Source organism: Myodes glareolus, chromosome 16 (assembly GCF_982192425.1).
Source record: "Myodes glareolus chromosome 16, mMyoGla1.1, whole genome shotgun sequence".
Classification (NCBI taxonomy): domain Eukaryota; kingdom Metazoa; phylum Chordata; class Mammalia; order Rodentia; family Cricetidae; genus Myodes; species Myodes glareolus.
Window position 1 is genome coordinate 31,442,017 of NC_142041.1, and position 16,004 is coordinate 31,458,020.

The window sequence follows — 16,004 nt, forward strand, 5'->3', positions numbered from 1 at the left end:
AGTATAAATACGGGGCCAGCAAGATGGCTTGCCATAAAGGTGCCTGCTGTGAAGGCTGAATTCAGTCCCTGGGATCCTCGAATTGTCCTCTGATGTCTGTACACTCTGTGACAGGTATACAAATGAAAATAAATGTAATAAAGATGTAAAGCATAAAGCATAACAGTGCACTGACGGTATTTAGAAACTGTTCCTTAAGCTCAATTCCATAATAAAGTACACACAAAGTTCTATGGGAATTTGCACCAAGGATAAGTTAGTATCAGCCAATGGAATGTGGGAAGACTCCATAGGAATGTCTGGTATTTGACAAGAGCCAAGCAGGGCGGGCCTCAGGCAAGAAGGTAGGTACTTCAAGCTGAGGGGCACAGGGGAGGAAGTCCTAAAGAGAGGCTCTGCCAGAGATCAGGGAGGTCAGAGCTCACACCACATCACCAGAGATAGACCCACTTACTTGCAGATAATGCTTCCTCGGGATTTACTATGGCAAGGCTTAATCTGCAGTGAACACGCGATGGCCTTCCACATTTCTGGCAGGCACTTTTTGATATCAAGAACAGGGATGCTGATGAAGGGCATCTTTATGCTTCCTTTCTCCCACAGCTTCATGTCATTCATGGCTCCCTGGTCAGACTGAGCATTGCAGCTCCTGAAAAGTTCTGTTGGCCTGAAAAAGAAATTCAGAAGGAACTGAGACAAATTATTTCCTAGATAGAAGCAATGAATAAAATCTTCATAAATTCAAACAGTAAGAAAAATTGATTTTCTTAAAGAGAGAGCGCATGAAACTCATCATAGATTTCTGGCCACAAGCATCTGAAGCTCAATGTGGCATTAAGTCATTGACTGCATATTTTAATTTAACATGAGTTCTTATTAAGCGGTTTAAAACTTCAAGGTGCTTTAGAAAGGACTAACATTCCCAGACCATCTCGTTTTATATCACAAAATAAATGAGTCTATGCCCTTAAAACTGAGGTATAATAAAAAACAAAATGCACATATTATAAATGCAATGTGATTTGCCAAATGTATAGCTGCTCCTAGAAACGCATGTAAACTTGCAATGGAACATTTCCACCACAGCAAACAGTTCCTGTGTGCCCTGCCAAATCACCCTGTGGTTTACACTCCTCATGCATAGAACATCACATTTACTTTAACCTGTTTTAGATTTTCATATAAGCAAACTCATACTCTATTTGAGGGGCCTGGAATAGCCATCAAAACATAATCTTTTTGAGATTTACCCCCATGTTATTGTATATACAAGTATTTTATTCCTTTTTGTTGTTAGCTATGATCTATTAATAAATGTTACCTTTTTAAGATTTTATTTATTTATTAAGTATACAGTGTTCTGTTAGAAGAGGGCACCAGATCCCATTATAGATGGTTGTGAACCACCATGTGGTTGCTGGGGATTGAACTCAGGACCTCTGGAAGAACAGCCAGTGCTCTTAACCTCTGAGCCATCTCTCCAGCCCCAATAAATGTTACTTTTTGTGAAATGCTTTTTTCTGGCCCTTTAAAAAGTTGAGGGCTGCACTCTAACATCTATCTCATCTATGACCTACTGGAGCATGTGAAGGATACCAACAGGATCTCCATGGCTGGGGGCCAAGAGGGGTTTCAGAGAGGGTCCAGTGATGATGGTGTACCAGACACCAGAGGCCTTGAACCAGACCAGGGACTCAGAAACATTTGCAAGTAAAGCAGATAGGACTAAAGGGTCTACTGCGTGACACACAGTGGCTCCCAATGCCACTAAGACAAATGGAGAGGCAGGAAAGATGGAGGAGCAAAACAAGTATTTTTGTTTGTTTGTTTGGTTTGGTTTGGTTTTAAATTGGGAAATTCCCAAAGAATCAATAAAGAAATTATGTTTAAAATAAAGCTGAGAGCTGGAGAGATGGCTCAATGAGGTGAGAACTGGCTGCTCTTGCAGAGAACCCAGACTCAGTTCCCAGCATCATGTAGTGACTCAAAACCATCTGTAACTTTAGTTCCAGGAGCTCTGATGCCTTCTTCTGGCCTCTGCAGGCACTGCATGTTTGCAGTACTCAGATACAGGCAGGCAAAACACTCATACAAATAAAAAAATCTGAGAAAAAAAGTTGAAGCTGATTAAAGGGGTCTTCATGCATTACAGACATGTCCTTTGTCAGACATGTGTCGTATAAATACTTTCTGCAAAGCTTTGGTTTTTCTGTTTAGTGTCTGGTAGTACTTTTTGATGAGGAAAAAAATTAATTAAATTCATATAAAATACTACTTTAAAGCCAGCCATTATAGTGCATTCCTGTAATTCTTATATTTGGAAGGAGAGGCAAGAGGATGAGGATTTCAAGTCCAGACTCAGATATATTGCTAGTTTGAGGCCAGCCTGGGCTACATGAGACCTTGTTTCAAACAAATAAAACAACAACAAAAACTTGCTGGAGTTTAATCATATGCATTATAATGTATATGTTGGGAATCTAGTTCAACAATGTTTGAAGACTGTACCCAGCTATGTAACTGAAAACTCTACACAAGTTGGGTGTGGTGGATGGTGTGTATCTCTAATCCCAACACTCAGGAGCAGAGACAGGTGATCTCTGTCAGTTTGAAGCCAATCTGGTCTATATACGGAGTTCCAGAATAACCAGGGATACGCACCGAGTTCCTGTTTCAAAAATGAACACTCTCCCCCAAAGGCAAGAACTGTGTACAATACAGAGCATTTCTACCACGCTGATATTCCCTGATGATCCTGGGTTTCTGGTCCTTATCCCCACAGACTACTTTTGCTTATTCTTAGACTTCATATGTCTGAAAGCACAGAGAATAGTGGGTTTCCTCTGCTGGATGTAAGCTCATTCATATTTGAGTGTCTTAGGAGTTTGCTGTCCTTCTGTAAACCACTCCACTTTTGGAACTATTGTCATTTTTTTTTTCATCCCCCTGATGATGTTTTGGAGTCTTCTCCCAGTATGGGAGATTACAGATAATGCTGGCACAGAGACTTTCCTGGACATATGCCTTCACGTCTCTTGGGTGAATAAACACTTCAGAACAGAGTTGACAGGCCACAGATTTAACCCAGCAGGAAAGAGTGAAAACCCACACACTCTGCACACTTGCCAGTCTTTTAGTCTAGCCATTCTAATGGGTCTGAGGAAGTATTCACAGATGTTCTAATTCATATTTCACAGGACTAGCTTTTTCATATACATTCTTTTTTAAAAGCACTTTTAACTGCTAACTCTACGGCATTCAATATGATGTTTTGAAATATATATATATATATATATCGTGGAGTGGCTATATAAAACTAATGCATACTAATACAAATACTCTGTCCTGTTTTTGTGGTAGGTCTATTCCCTTAGCAATTCCACATATGTGGCATACTTATTAACTGGAATTATTGTCCCTTTTGTTGCTGTTTTTTTTTTTTCAAGACAGAAGCTCACTATGTGGCTCTACCTGTCCTTGACTTCACTATGTAGACCAGGCTGGTGCAATCACCATCTGCTCACTTGCCTAATTTAAAGATATTACTTACAGAACAATTCAAATCAGAGTATCCTGAGATAACAAGGATAGTAAGAGGAGGAAAGGGGCCAAGATCCGAGCCTGGAACAGATCTCAGTGGTTGAAGAGAACAGAAAAGGGCGTCCAGAGCACAAAAATGACCTGTTCTGCAGTTTCCACTGGTGCAGAGAGGAAAAGGGACGGAAAGCCCCAAACAGTCTCTGAGTCCCAGAAGCTTGGGGCATCTCTAGGTTAGAGGAGACTTTGCAAACATATTTCCTTTCTAGGGGCCACATTGAAGGGACAGAACATTTCAAGATGAAATCATAAAGAAATACAGCTTTCGCCAGATGGTGGTGGCGCATGCCTCGGGAGGCAGAGGCAGGCAGATCTCCAGCCTAGTCTACAAGAGCTAGTTCCAGGACAGACTCCAAAGCTACAGAGAAACCCCGTCGTGAAAAACCAAAAAAAAGAAAAGAAAAGAAAAAAAAAGAAATACAGCTTTCTTTTACCCCAGAAGGGCACAACAGAAAGTAGCATTTACTGAAAACAAGTAAATGAATGATAGCGCATCTCCATCTTCATATATAACACTTTTTCTACCTGTTGTTAAAGTTCGTACAGTAAGTGAGGTTCCTACAGCCCAACTGGCAAGGTTCCCGGACATCAGCGAGACATGTCAGCATGGACACCTCCACCGGATTGTATTCACAGATGCGGTCAAACTCCTGCCAACTCTGCGTGTTCCCCCAGCTCATGCTATAAAGTTTCATGCACAGTTCCCTGGAAGAAGAGAATAAATGCAGAACGTTAGAGAGAAGCCTAATGAGTATCTGAGCTGTGCAAAACTCCAGTTCTATTAACTTCATCTTTAGGGACACAAAGAAAAAGGACAACTAACTAGCTCCTGGAATTTGGAGGCAGAAAAGGCAATCTTCTCCACAAAAATGGCCTTTCAAAAATCATCCATGGGTGGCTGGAGCGGTGGCTCATCAATTAAGAGCTCTTCCAGGGGACCCAGATTTGATTCCCAGTATCTACATGGCAGCTCATAACTGCCTGTACTCCAATTCCAGGAGACCCAACACAATCTTCTTGCCTCTGAGGGCCCTTAAGCTTGCATGGGGTGCACAGACATGCATGCAGGTAAAGACGCCATACAAACAAAAAATGTAACCCAATGTGTATATTAAAAAAATCATCCATGGGACAGAATGGTACTTAGAGATGGTGGCGTGGGTAAAGGAGCTTACCACATAAGCCTGGGGACCTGAATTTGACCCCCAATACCCAGATAAAGGCAGAAGGAGAGAATAAACTACAAAGTTGACCTCTGAACTCTACAGAGATTCATGGCATGTGTGCCCACCCTACCCCACTCCACCAATAAATAAACTTCAATAAATAAATAAATTTCAAAAAAAAAAACCCAAACCATCCAACCCCCTTTGGCATGACTGATAGAAAGCTAAACACTACATTTTACAGTCCCTTAAGGTGTTTTGTACATTCTTAGTTCTGGTACAATTATTTTCTCTCATGTCTTTCTTATTTTCCTTCTTTTTTCAGTATGTACTTACAGTAAAGCACATAGTTTTACCTCCACAAAGGTATAATCTCCCCTAGTTATGCTAACCAGAGGAGGTAGAATTCTCCTCTACAAAAGCATTTTAATGGTTATGGATGTAACTCAGTGTGAGACTGTGTCCAGGGTATTTAAGACCTTAGGTTCAATCCATAGAATCAGAAACTATGGGCATGGAGTTTACAATTAAAGTTTGTTTAAACCATTTATATTCCTTAAGATAGTCAAATCTTCTACACATTACTACAGTTGATACACGACATTTTGATCTTCAGGATTTGACAACTGCAAAGCAATACAAGTGTTTCTACAGATAAGCAATACTGGTAGGTCATTAAAATGGTTTTATACATTGGATTTATTAGTTTTTATAAAAGTAATATATGTTCACTATAAAAATTTGACATCATTGAAATATACAAAATTGTAAGTATTTCCACTGTCCTCACAGTTATTTGACTCTCATAAATACCCCTATGAAGAAGTTTTGTGTCTGTTTTATTTTTTAATGTGTATGCTTGATACTAATGTTGGCAGAAAAAGTACATCAGATCTGCTGGAACTGGAGTTACAGACAGTTGTGAGCTATCATGTGGGTGCTGGGAATCGAACCTGGGTCCTCTGGAAGAGCAGTCAGTGCTCCTAACCACTGACCATCTCTCAAGTCCCAAAGAAGGGATCTGTGTCCACTCTCCCTGTGTTCACGAGTGCTGTTTTATCTGCGTGCTTGTTCAAGGCATTGGAGCTGCAGTATCACAGACCAGACCTGGCTCATAAGGGAGTTTGCACATTTTGAGGAGAAGGGAGCCAGTATTTTCTCTCCTCTTTGACTTCCTATATTTGCAATGAGCAGATTATTCAACATTTCAGAGTTAGTTTCTAACATTTAAAATAGAAATTATACAAATTTCCCCAATTATCTCATAAGGTTTCAGAAAGATCAAGTCTGACGAAATGGAAAGCGTTCAGCAAACCATAACCCCCTATTCCTGAGTTGTTAGATGGCTTGGCAGGTGAAAGGGCCTGCTGCCAAGCCTGACAATCCCTGGGATTCGCATGATAGAAGGAGAGAACTGACTCTCAAGTTGTCCTTTGACCTCCACATGAACCATAGCAGACCCTCCTAAATAAATGTTAAAACAAAAACAATAAAACTCTTCAAAACCAAAAACAAGCTGAACATGGTGGCACACACCTTTAATTCCAGCACTTGTGAAGTAGAGGCAGGCAGATCTCTGAGTCTGAGGCCAGCCTGGTCTACAGAGTAAATTCTAGAACAGCCAAGGCTGCACAGAGAAACCCTGTCTTAAAAAACCAAAACAAAAAACAGACAGACAAAGGACAAACAGCAACAAAAACCACCCCAAGCTCTAGCAACTCAATGCAGAAATAAACTTATTTTTGTGGACGTTCAAAAACAATTCAGTGTCCCTCTCATTAATGCTTTTATTAACTTCTATACAGAATCCATTTCTGTAGTCACAGGGCCAGCTTTACTTCAATTAAGCCTTTTAATTGTCTTTGCTTGATTTTTTTGTATCCTTGGTAAAGTCTGATGGATTATCCTAGACACAGTTTCTTTTTGTAATGGTCCATCCAATTTAAAAAGAGTTGTTTTATGTATGGTATCTTTTTTTCCCTTTAGCATATCTTAGTAATGTTTGGCCCCTTTCTGTACAAAATACCTCTAATAACTCAAACTTCTGTTACATTCTTGTGGTAGTTTGAATGAGAATGGCCCCCCATAGGCTCATATATTTGAACATTTGGTCCTCAGATGGTAGAACTTCTGGGAAGAATTAGAAGGTATGGCCTTGCTAGAGAGGGTGTGGTGTGGGAAGTCCTTCTGTATATGTGTTGCTTTTATTGGTTAATGAATAAAGAAACTTCCTTGGCCTATAGACAGGACAGAATGGAGCTAGGTGGAGAAAACTAAATTGAATGCTGGGAGAAAGAAGGTGGAGTCTGGAGAAGCCATGTTGCCCAACTGGAGACAGATGCTGGACAGAACTTTACCCAGTAAGCCACAGCCACATGACGATACACAGATTAATGGAGATGGGTTAGTTTAGGCTATAAGAGTTAGCCAGAAATACGCTTAAGCTATTGGCCAAACAGTATTGTAAATAAAACAGTTTCTGAGTGATTATTTCATGGTCTGGGTAGCTGGGAACAAACAAGCAGCCTCCACTTACAGGGGTGTGTCACTGGGGAGAGGGGCTTTGAGGTTTCCAAAGACTTATGCCATTCTCTCTCTAACTGTGTTCATAACTGTGTTTCACATGTGAGCTCCCAGCTATAGCTCCAGCACCATGCCTGCCTGCCTGTTGCCATGCTCCCCACCGTGATAGTTATGGGTTCTAACCCTCTGAAACTCTTTCTTCTGTAAGGTCCTTGGCAATGGTGTCTTATCACAGCAATAGAAAGTAACTTAAGACAAGCCTACTCATCATGATCTTAGGTATTGCCACTCACTTTTTAAATCTCTACAGTTTTCTCTGTTCACACATTATTTTTTTATGCCTAGGTGTAATACTCAATTGACGCTGCTATGACTTGGATGTGAGATAATTCTTCACAGGCTTTTGTGATGAAGGACTGGTCCCTGACTGACAACCCTATTTTGAGAGTTAGTAGAAACTTTAACTGAAGGAAGTAGGCCACTGGAAGAGAAACTCTGATCCATCACACCCTCACTGTGATGTTGTTTCTCCTCAGGGCAAGCCAGTGGAGCCAGGGGACTGTGGACTGAATTCTTTGAAACAGTGAACCAAAATAAATCTCCCATTTGTTATGGTAGATATTTTGTCACAGACCCTCCTTCCCAACACAGACATAATTTCCCATAACACAGATGCCAACCCCACTAAGGTTGTTCTAATTTGACAAAAGACTTTAACTTCAAAGTACCTTCCTTTTAACAGAGGGTTTCGTGTGGCTTAGGCTGGCTTTGAACTTAGTATGTAGCTGAGATTGACCTTGATCCTCCTGTCTCTACCTGCTAAATGCTGGGATCATAGAGTTAAATCACTGTGACTAGTTCACATGATATTTGGGATTTGGGAGTTTGTACATGCAAGGTGAGTACTCTACCAATTGAGTTGCACTCCCCTCCCCAAAATTTTGTAATTTAATAAAGAGACTATCTCTTAGAAATCAGCTCAAAACGTATTTTTCTAAGTAGTTATTTATATGTATAAGTATATGTCTGCACACGTGAGTAAAGTGCATCAGAGACCAGAAAATGGCATCGGACCCCTGCAGCTGGAGTTACAAGTACTTGTGAGGCACCCAATTGGGTGTTGAGAACCAAACTCAGGCTTTCTTCAAGAATAGTAGTAAGCAAGTGCTCTTAATCACTGAGCCATCTCTCCAGGCCCAACATACTGCATGCTTACTAATACTGTATCACCTTTAAATATTTATTGTCCCTTCAATGGCTAATCTTTCATACCCCCAAATATAATGTTTTTTGCACTCAATGTTTAAAACAGTATTTGTTTTATAAAAAAAATTGAAGGGCTGAACTTTAGTTCCACAGGCTCCTATGACCTCTTCTGACCTCTGTGGACACCAGGCACATATGTATACACATGCATACATGTGAGAAAAGCACACATACACATCAGATTTTGAATTAAATTATATTTATTTGTATGTGTGCATGTGTATTCATGCATGTATAGCAATAAGAGAACAACTTGAGAGTCTGGTTTTTCCTTCCATCATGTAAACCCCAAGAAAACTCAGATCATTTCATTAATTAATCTGGTTTGGTGGCAGGTGTCTTTACCTGATAAGTGACCTTACTGGTCCTAAAATACTGTATTGACTTAAATGGTCTTCAGTAAATATTTGTTGAATAAAACAATGAGAGGTTTTGGGCTAGTGAGATGGCTTAGTGGTGAAGAGGTTTACTGTTCCTGCAGGGTACCCCGGTTCAGTTCCCAACACCTACATGGCAACTTGCAATTATCTGTAACTCCAGCTCCTGGGGATTTGGTGCCCTCTCTGGCCTCTGGGGGCTCCACTCATGCACTCATGTACAGATGTGCAGATAAAACATTCACACATAAAGTAACTATATTTTTTTTTAATTTGAAAAAGAATTAAAGATTTTATATCTTCTATTTATCTGTTGTACTGAGATTGAACCTAGGGCCTTGTATCTGCTAAAGCCCTCTATCAGATCTATAGTCCCCAGGTCAGATTTTATATATTTCAAATGCTAAGCCTAGACAACACAAGAATAACACATTTGCTAGAAATCACCAATTAGAATCCTGTTTTCTCCTGATTTTAATAAAGGGAAACGAGATACTAACCTGCATGTTGAAGTGTTTGCTTTAGAACAGCAATGCAACTTAGCCCCATCAAGGCCAGTTGAGGGGGGAGGGTGGACTGTGACTCCAGGGTGAACCGACTGGGAGCTTTCAAGAAAACATTGCCAGAGAGGATCTTGAGGCAGGGGCTGGGTCTTACACCCCTCGATGAGACCATCAACAATCTCCATTTCTGTTTTCTTAGACATGAGAATTCTCTTGCAGGCATTTTGGCAAGCGTGGTCTTCAGCTCTGTCACAGCAATACAAACCTGCATTCAGAACATAAGCGCTTTATTAGCTGGTTTACAACACACACTGCTCAGAAAATAGCATGGGAGCAAGTGGAAAACAATAGCCCTCCCCGCACATTTCTGCAGCACACAGGGCCTCCTCAGCTCTCCATCATCCTGCAGTGCAAGCTGTGCAACGTATCTCTTCCCAGAATTCACCACAGTTCCCCAGTCATGAGCTTTCTAGAACTATCCTTACAAAATGAAAGTCATCCCACACCTAAGAAGGCCTCATGTAAACTACTTTGTGTTCTTGGAAAAAATACCACAAATCAAAGTGGGCTCATTTCCTGCTTGTGTCTAGTGGACTGTGCTCTTTTATGTAAGACTGATGACTAATTCCCACAGTGTTAAAAACATTCCACTTAATCATACCCTAGGACACCACAGACTTCTGTAAGTCTGTAGAGGCTAATTAATATACACTGTAATTTTTTTATACATTGTAATTTAAATAATATGGACTCTGACAATATCTTAGTTTATTTCTGCCTTTAATTTTCTTTTCTTTTTTGATGATAGGGATTGAACCAGGGCCTCAAACATGCTAATGAGCCATGATTTGCCTGTAAACTATGGCCCCACTCACCCAGCCTTTAATTTTCTACAAAGAACTAGAAACTGAAAGAAGACTTTCAATCAGGCTATCGACTTCAGAAGGGTTCTCTCAAGTAGTTTTCTCAGGTATTTGCATTTGAAGACACACTCAGTTTGAAGCCTTCTTTTCTAGACTCCTGTGTTAGGACGGAAGTTGGAGGTTATTCTATCTCTTTCTGCCTTTTTTTAAAGCTTCTATCTCCTCACCACCAGCAACACTTCAGTGCAGTCCAAATGTCAGAAAACACAGATCTGCTTAGAAATACATGAAGGCCACATCTCTGATTTTCACCACACTGCCACATCACAGAATGTCAGAAGCCTCAGATTCTGATTTCAATTAGGACCAAACAAGGCACATCGCTTTCAAGATTATAAAAGAGTCTTACAATATTCCAGTATAAAGCAAGACACTAGCATCTGGCTTATAAATTGATCTTTTGCCACACTGGTTGACCAGTCAGTTCTTTAAAATCTGATCATCTCTAGATGTGCAGAACGAATTTAAGAATATACAAAGTAGGTGTTTTGAAGACATCATAGGACAGGTTCATTAGGAGGCCTTGATTTTTCAAAAATATCATTCTCTTATTTTAAGATTTTTTTTTATTATTAAAGTAAGAACTTTTCATTGATAAAAGTTCCAGCATCATAGAAATATACAGTGTGGAACAGTTGAGTACAACTAAGACTATACTTTCAGTTCTGAAACTTGCTTTGTTTTCTTTTTTTGTTTGTTGTTGTTGTTGTTTTGAGACAGGGTTTCTCTGTAGCTTTGGAGCCTGTCCTGGAACTCACTCTTGGAGACCAGGCTGTCCTCAAACTCATTGAGATCCACCCGCCTCTGCTGGGATTAAAGGCATGCACCACCACCGCCTGGCCATTGCTTTGTTTTCTTAACACACCTTGGACTTTCTGTATAAACATCCTCCTCTTTGTTAGTTGTGAAGTATAGAGAAATACTATTGCATCGAAATACAATGAATAGCCTACTGATGCATATTGGGGTCACTTCTAATTTTTTTCTTATATACACTATGCATATGTACAGACTATTATTTATTTAGTTGCAAATTTGTATAAGTTTTTGTGTACAAATGACAAGATGGAATTTCCAGGTCAAAAGATATTATCTGATAGTCTAATGGTGATGATCTGGCTTCCCATCAAAATATCCATACCAAAGACCCTTCCTGTCTTCAAAACAGAATTTCCTTTTCCTCATGGTCTCCACATTCTCTTCTTTCTTGGTACCTTATAGCTGTGAAAATCACTCAATTGTATATCCAGTCTGTTAAACCCAAACACCAAAGGCATCTCGGTGTTTCCCAAGTGAACTTGAGCACAGAATCCTACATCAATGCATCAATTTTTGAGTGGATCATTTTATCAAAGACTGAGATGAGAAGAATCCATCCCTTTTACTTACTATCTGTTGGGTTTCTCATGGGATAAGACTGGGTGTAATTGTTCACGCAGTGGATCAACTGTGGACTAACAGAGGCACAATAATTTTCCACGGCTTTGATCTGAGATGGACCAGGAGAAGAGTCTGTTCGGAAAATGGCTTGACAGAATTCTCTGCAGTTTGTGTGATGACCTGCGTAACTGCAGCACACTGAGCCCACTATGGAAAGAGAGATGACACTAAGATACAAGCAACTTTTTGTTAGTGTGAACTCAGCCCCCAGTGATCAGCAGTGCACCTTTCTGAATGCGAGGAGAGCCGTCCCGGAGATGATAAACACTCGATAAACACTAGGAGCACAGGGCACTGTCACGGGCTCATTGATCCAATCCATGACTGATCTTTGACCGATCTATAACAGTCACCATTCATGACCGAGACTCTCTAGTCAACTAGATCCCTGTGAGGTATGGAGCAGGGCAGATGCACATTTAAGTGTTTCTGGCTGTAATGACAATCTGGGAGCACACACTGGCATTTAATGCATGTCAGGGCTACTAATGTACACCAAAGCCCCTAGAAGTGTCACATAACCAAAGCTGCTTCCCAGAATGTCCAGAGTGCCCATGCTGAGAGCATGGGACAGACAGCCTCTTTCCCACTGCACTTGTGGAGATTTGCAGACGGGGCAAAACCAAACAAAGAAAACAAAATCACAGTGCCTCACATTTATAAAATAGGACCAGCAAAAACAAAGAGATAGCAAGTAAGTTAATAAAATTAACAAATATATACTTTGAAACTGAAATCTCAAATTTTCTTTTTTTGAGTATAATAAAGGGCTTTTTTTTTTAAGCTGGACCAAGCGCATGTGTGGGTAGTCATTTTTTTAATTGATTTTTATTGGGCTCTACATTTTTCTCTGCTCCCCTCTCTGCCTCTCCCCTCCCCCAAGGTCCCCATGCTCCCAATTTACTCAGGAGATCTTGTCTTTTTCTACTTCCCATGTAGATTAGCTCTATGCATGTCTCTCTTAGGGTCCTCATTGTTGTCTAAGGTTGTGGAAATCTCAAAATTTTCTACACAGTTTAAATATTTACAAGAATATTCCTATACTGTCATCCTTCATTTCACAAGGGATACAATCTGTCTCAAAGTCAGAACAAGGTTATTTGAAGGCAAGTAACTGCATTTTTTATTTGGAAAATAAATAAAAGCACAGACCTATCATCACACGGCACTTGGGAGATGGAGGCACCCTGAACTGAGCAATCAGTTCTGACTGCTAACCATGTCTGTACAATGTCTTGCTCTCTGGACTGCTTGTGCAATCACGGACAGATACTTACTTTCATTTCTGCTAATGCAACTGAAAAGAGCATTCTGTAAATTAAAGAAAAACAAACAAATTAACAGACAGAATTTCTAATTTTATTCCACTTTAGAAGTCTATGGAAATCAGAATATCACTCTTTTCTAAGTCCAAGGCTGAAACACAGATGCTAGGAAAGGACTTTCTAGTTAAGAGAGGAACCGTCCCCCAGCAGGTGGTGGGGAGCAATCTGAGCTACAGACTAACATTTGACAAGCAGACAAAGCTTAAGTGAGATGCACTAACGTGTGAAGGTGTATGTGTGAAGGGAATCACAGTGTATGCATTTCAATTTTTCTTTTATAATATGAAATATTTTCTAGGAAGTAACATAATAAAAGACGCTCAGAGACATACATTTATTTCCTGTAACCACTACATTTTAGAGTTGGTGTGACCTCGGACATTACCTTTTATTGTTCTCAAACCTGACTGTGCAGTGGAACCACCCAAACTTCCCAGCCCACCCGATGACAGAATCTACATTTTACACAAAGTTTCAAAGATAGTTTTCATTTAGTGTTCTTGTAACCAGAGTCCGGGAAACTCCCTAGCTTTCTCCAGAGGGAAAGCACCCCTTGGCAGGGGGAAGCTACTGCACTAGACCACGGAAGTTGTCAAAAGCAGAACCTGAGGTCAGAATTAATGTTTCTAGAAGGCTTAGATTGTTGTTCAGAAAGACCCACACTGTATTAAATCATTGTTTAAAAAATAAGAGAAACCAAAGAAAACTCCTTGTCCAAAACCACTTGGATATTCAGGGCTTATTAGCTATGAGTTAGAGTTAGTACCATTCATAACTGGAAGAGAAAGACTAACATAATGAGTACCCATAAAATAATGAAGGGAAATCAGATGTACCCTTACTGTCAAATCCAGCTAAGTGACTGGGCCTTAGCTAGGCACGGTGGCATCTGTTTATAATCTCAGCACTTGGAAGACTGAGGCAGGAGGATCTCGAGTCCAGTGCCAGCCTGAGCTACACAGTGAGCTCTGAGAACTTGTCTTAAAAGACCATGAGAGAGGCCAGGTGTGATGTGCAGACCTTTAATCCCAGCATTTGGGAGGCAGAGGAAGGCAGATCTCTGTGAGTTCAAGGCCAGGCTAGACATCTACAAAGCAAGTTCCAGGACAGTCAGAGCTGTTACACAGAGAAACCCTGTCTTGGGGTTAAAAAAAAGAAGAAGAAAAGAAAAAGAAAAAAATGTGTGTGTGTGGGAACATGATAAACAGGTAAAAAAAGACCAGCATTACCAATATTGGAAAAGTAGCCTCAAAGATTTTCTAGGCCTCGTGACTACCGCCTGTGACCCAGCAGTGGAGAGGCTTATGGGAGGTTTGTCACTTGTGTGAAGTCAGCCTGGACTACTGAATGAGTTTCAGGTCAGTCTGGGCTACAGTGTAAGACTAAGTTCAAAGGGCCAAAAGACAAAAGGTCTACCTACATTGCTGTTGAGGCTGCAATGCATTCACTGTCTCTGCCTCAAACTATCCTATTGTAGGAATAAGCCACAGGAGAACTCTTCCTTTAAAGAAAAAGTAAGTAGGCTAAAAAAATCAACAAAGCCCAGGCCTACGTGGGATAATGAGCTCCTCCAGCATGAGTTATTTCTGCTAGAGCTGGTAGACTAATACAGATAGCAGAAAAGTAAATATGCTCTCGGTGTTCAACAGTAAGCCTGCTTACATCTCTCTTCACCCGTGCTCCTGGGTTACCGGGACCCATCTCATACAATCCTACTGGGGCTCACCAGCTTAATGAACACATACAAAGTAATCAAAATCAACATTAAAAAGTAGTCTGTAGAGAAATAGCTCTCATCAGGGGTGATTTTGCCTCCTTGGGAGGACTTGATGCCTGGACTAGTATTCTGTTATGGAAAGTGGGGTGGGGTGCTAATTAGCATCTAGTGAGTAGAGGTCATAAATGTTGCTAGGTACAGGCCAGATGTCAATGTAATCACACCAACTCTCAGGAACTCTGCCTTAAGGCTTACTAATTTGTTCAAGCTAGGTTTTTATTTTTTTATTTTTTTGTGTTTTAAGACAGGGTTTCTCTGTGTAGCAGCTCTGTCCTGGAACTCACTCGTAGACAGGTAGGCCTTGAATTCATAGAGACCCACCTGCTTCTGCCTCCTGAGTGCTGGGATTAAAGGCATGTGCCACCACCGCCTGGCTCAAGCTAGATTTTTAAAATTTGACCTTATAAGTAAGAAAAATATATCACTTCGAGGTCAGTCTTGTGATCGCTTAGCCCAAGAGAAGGGCACTAAAAGAAATAAAGCCTCAAGTATCAGAGGTCATTTAATTCAATGTCTTTATTTGACTGCAGCCACAGACTGAGAACAGAAAGGAAAGATAGCTGCAGAGTCCACTTTCCCCGCTTGGCAAACAATGGCATGCATGCTAAGTTTTGCCTGCCACTTGTTTATAAAGCTTTACGGAGGGGCAGTCACACCCATTTGCTTATGTATCTCACATGGCTATGCTATGCTATCCATGCTATGACGGCAGAGTAGAGTAGACAAAGACCATATCTTCTGTTAGCCTAAAGTGGACAATAAACGGGCCCTTTTCAGAGAGTTTGCAAACTACTGAAGAAAAAGGGACAAAGCTGTCTTCCTTGATGTCACCTGCAGAGTGTAGAGATGCTCCCCAGGCAGCTATTATTTCTCTTCGTGTTCAGTGATAGACCTTTCATGCATAGGGTTTCCTGAATATGTTGAATGAAAATTTGATATTTTACACAGAAGCACCATTAATGCTAATAAATACTATTTCTTTTTTAAATTTATTTATTATGTATACAGTGTTCTGTCTGCATGTATGCCTGCAGGCCAAAAGAGGATACCAGATCTCACTTCAGATGGTTGAGAACCACCACGTGGTTGCTGGGAATTGAACTCAGG

At 40.6% G+C, this 16,004-nt stretch overlaps 1 protein-coding gene across 2 annotated transcripts in view; it reads right to left on the bottom strand.

Annotated features, from left to right (window-relative positions):
• Nucleotides 1–16,004, bottom strand: part of Reck (reversion inducing cysteine rich protein with kazal motifs) — a 68,338-nt gene that overhangs the window by 22,492 nt on the left and 29,842 nt on the right. For both annotated transcript variants that reach the window (XM_048420231.3, XM_048420232.3), the window contains 5 exons: nt 13,073–13,106; nt 11,745–11,942; nt 9,430–9,697; nt 4,123–4,302; nt 455–667 (listed from right to left, as the gene is read on the bottom strand). In XM_048420231.3, coding sequence (XP_048276188.1) covers nt 455–667; nt 4,123–4,302; nt 9,430–9,697; nt 11,745–11,942; nt 13,073–13,106 — 893 coding nt within the window. The remainder of the gene's footprint in view (nt 1–454; nt 668–4,122; nt 4,303–9,429; nt 9,698–11,744; nt 11,943–13,072; nt 13,107–16,004) is intronic.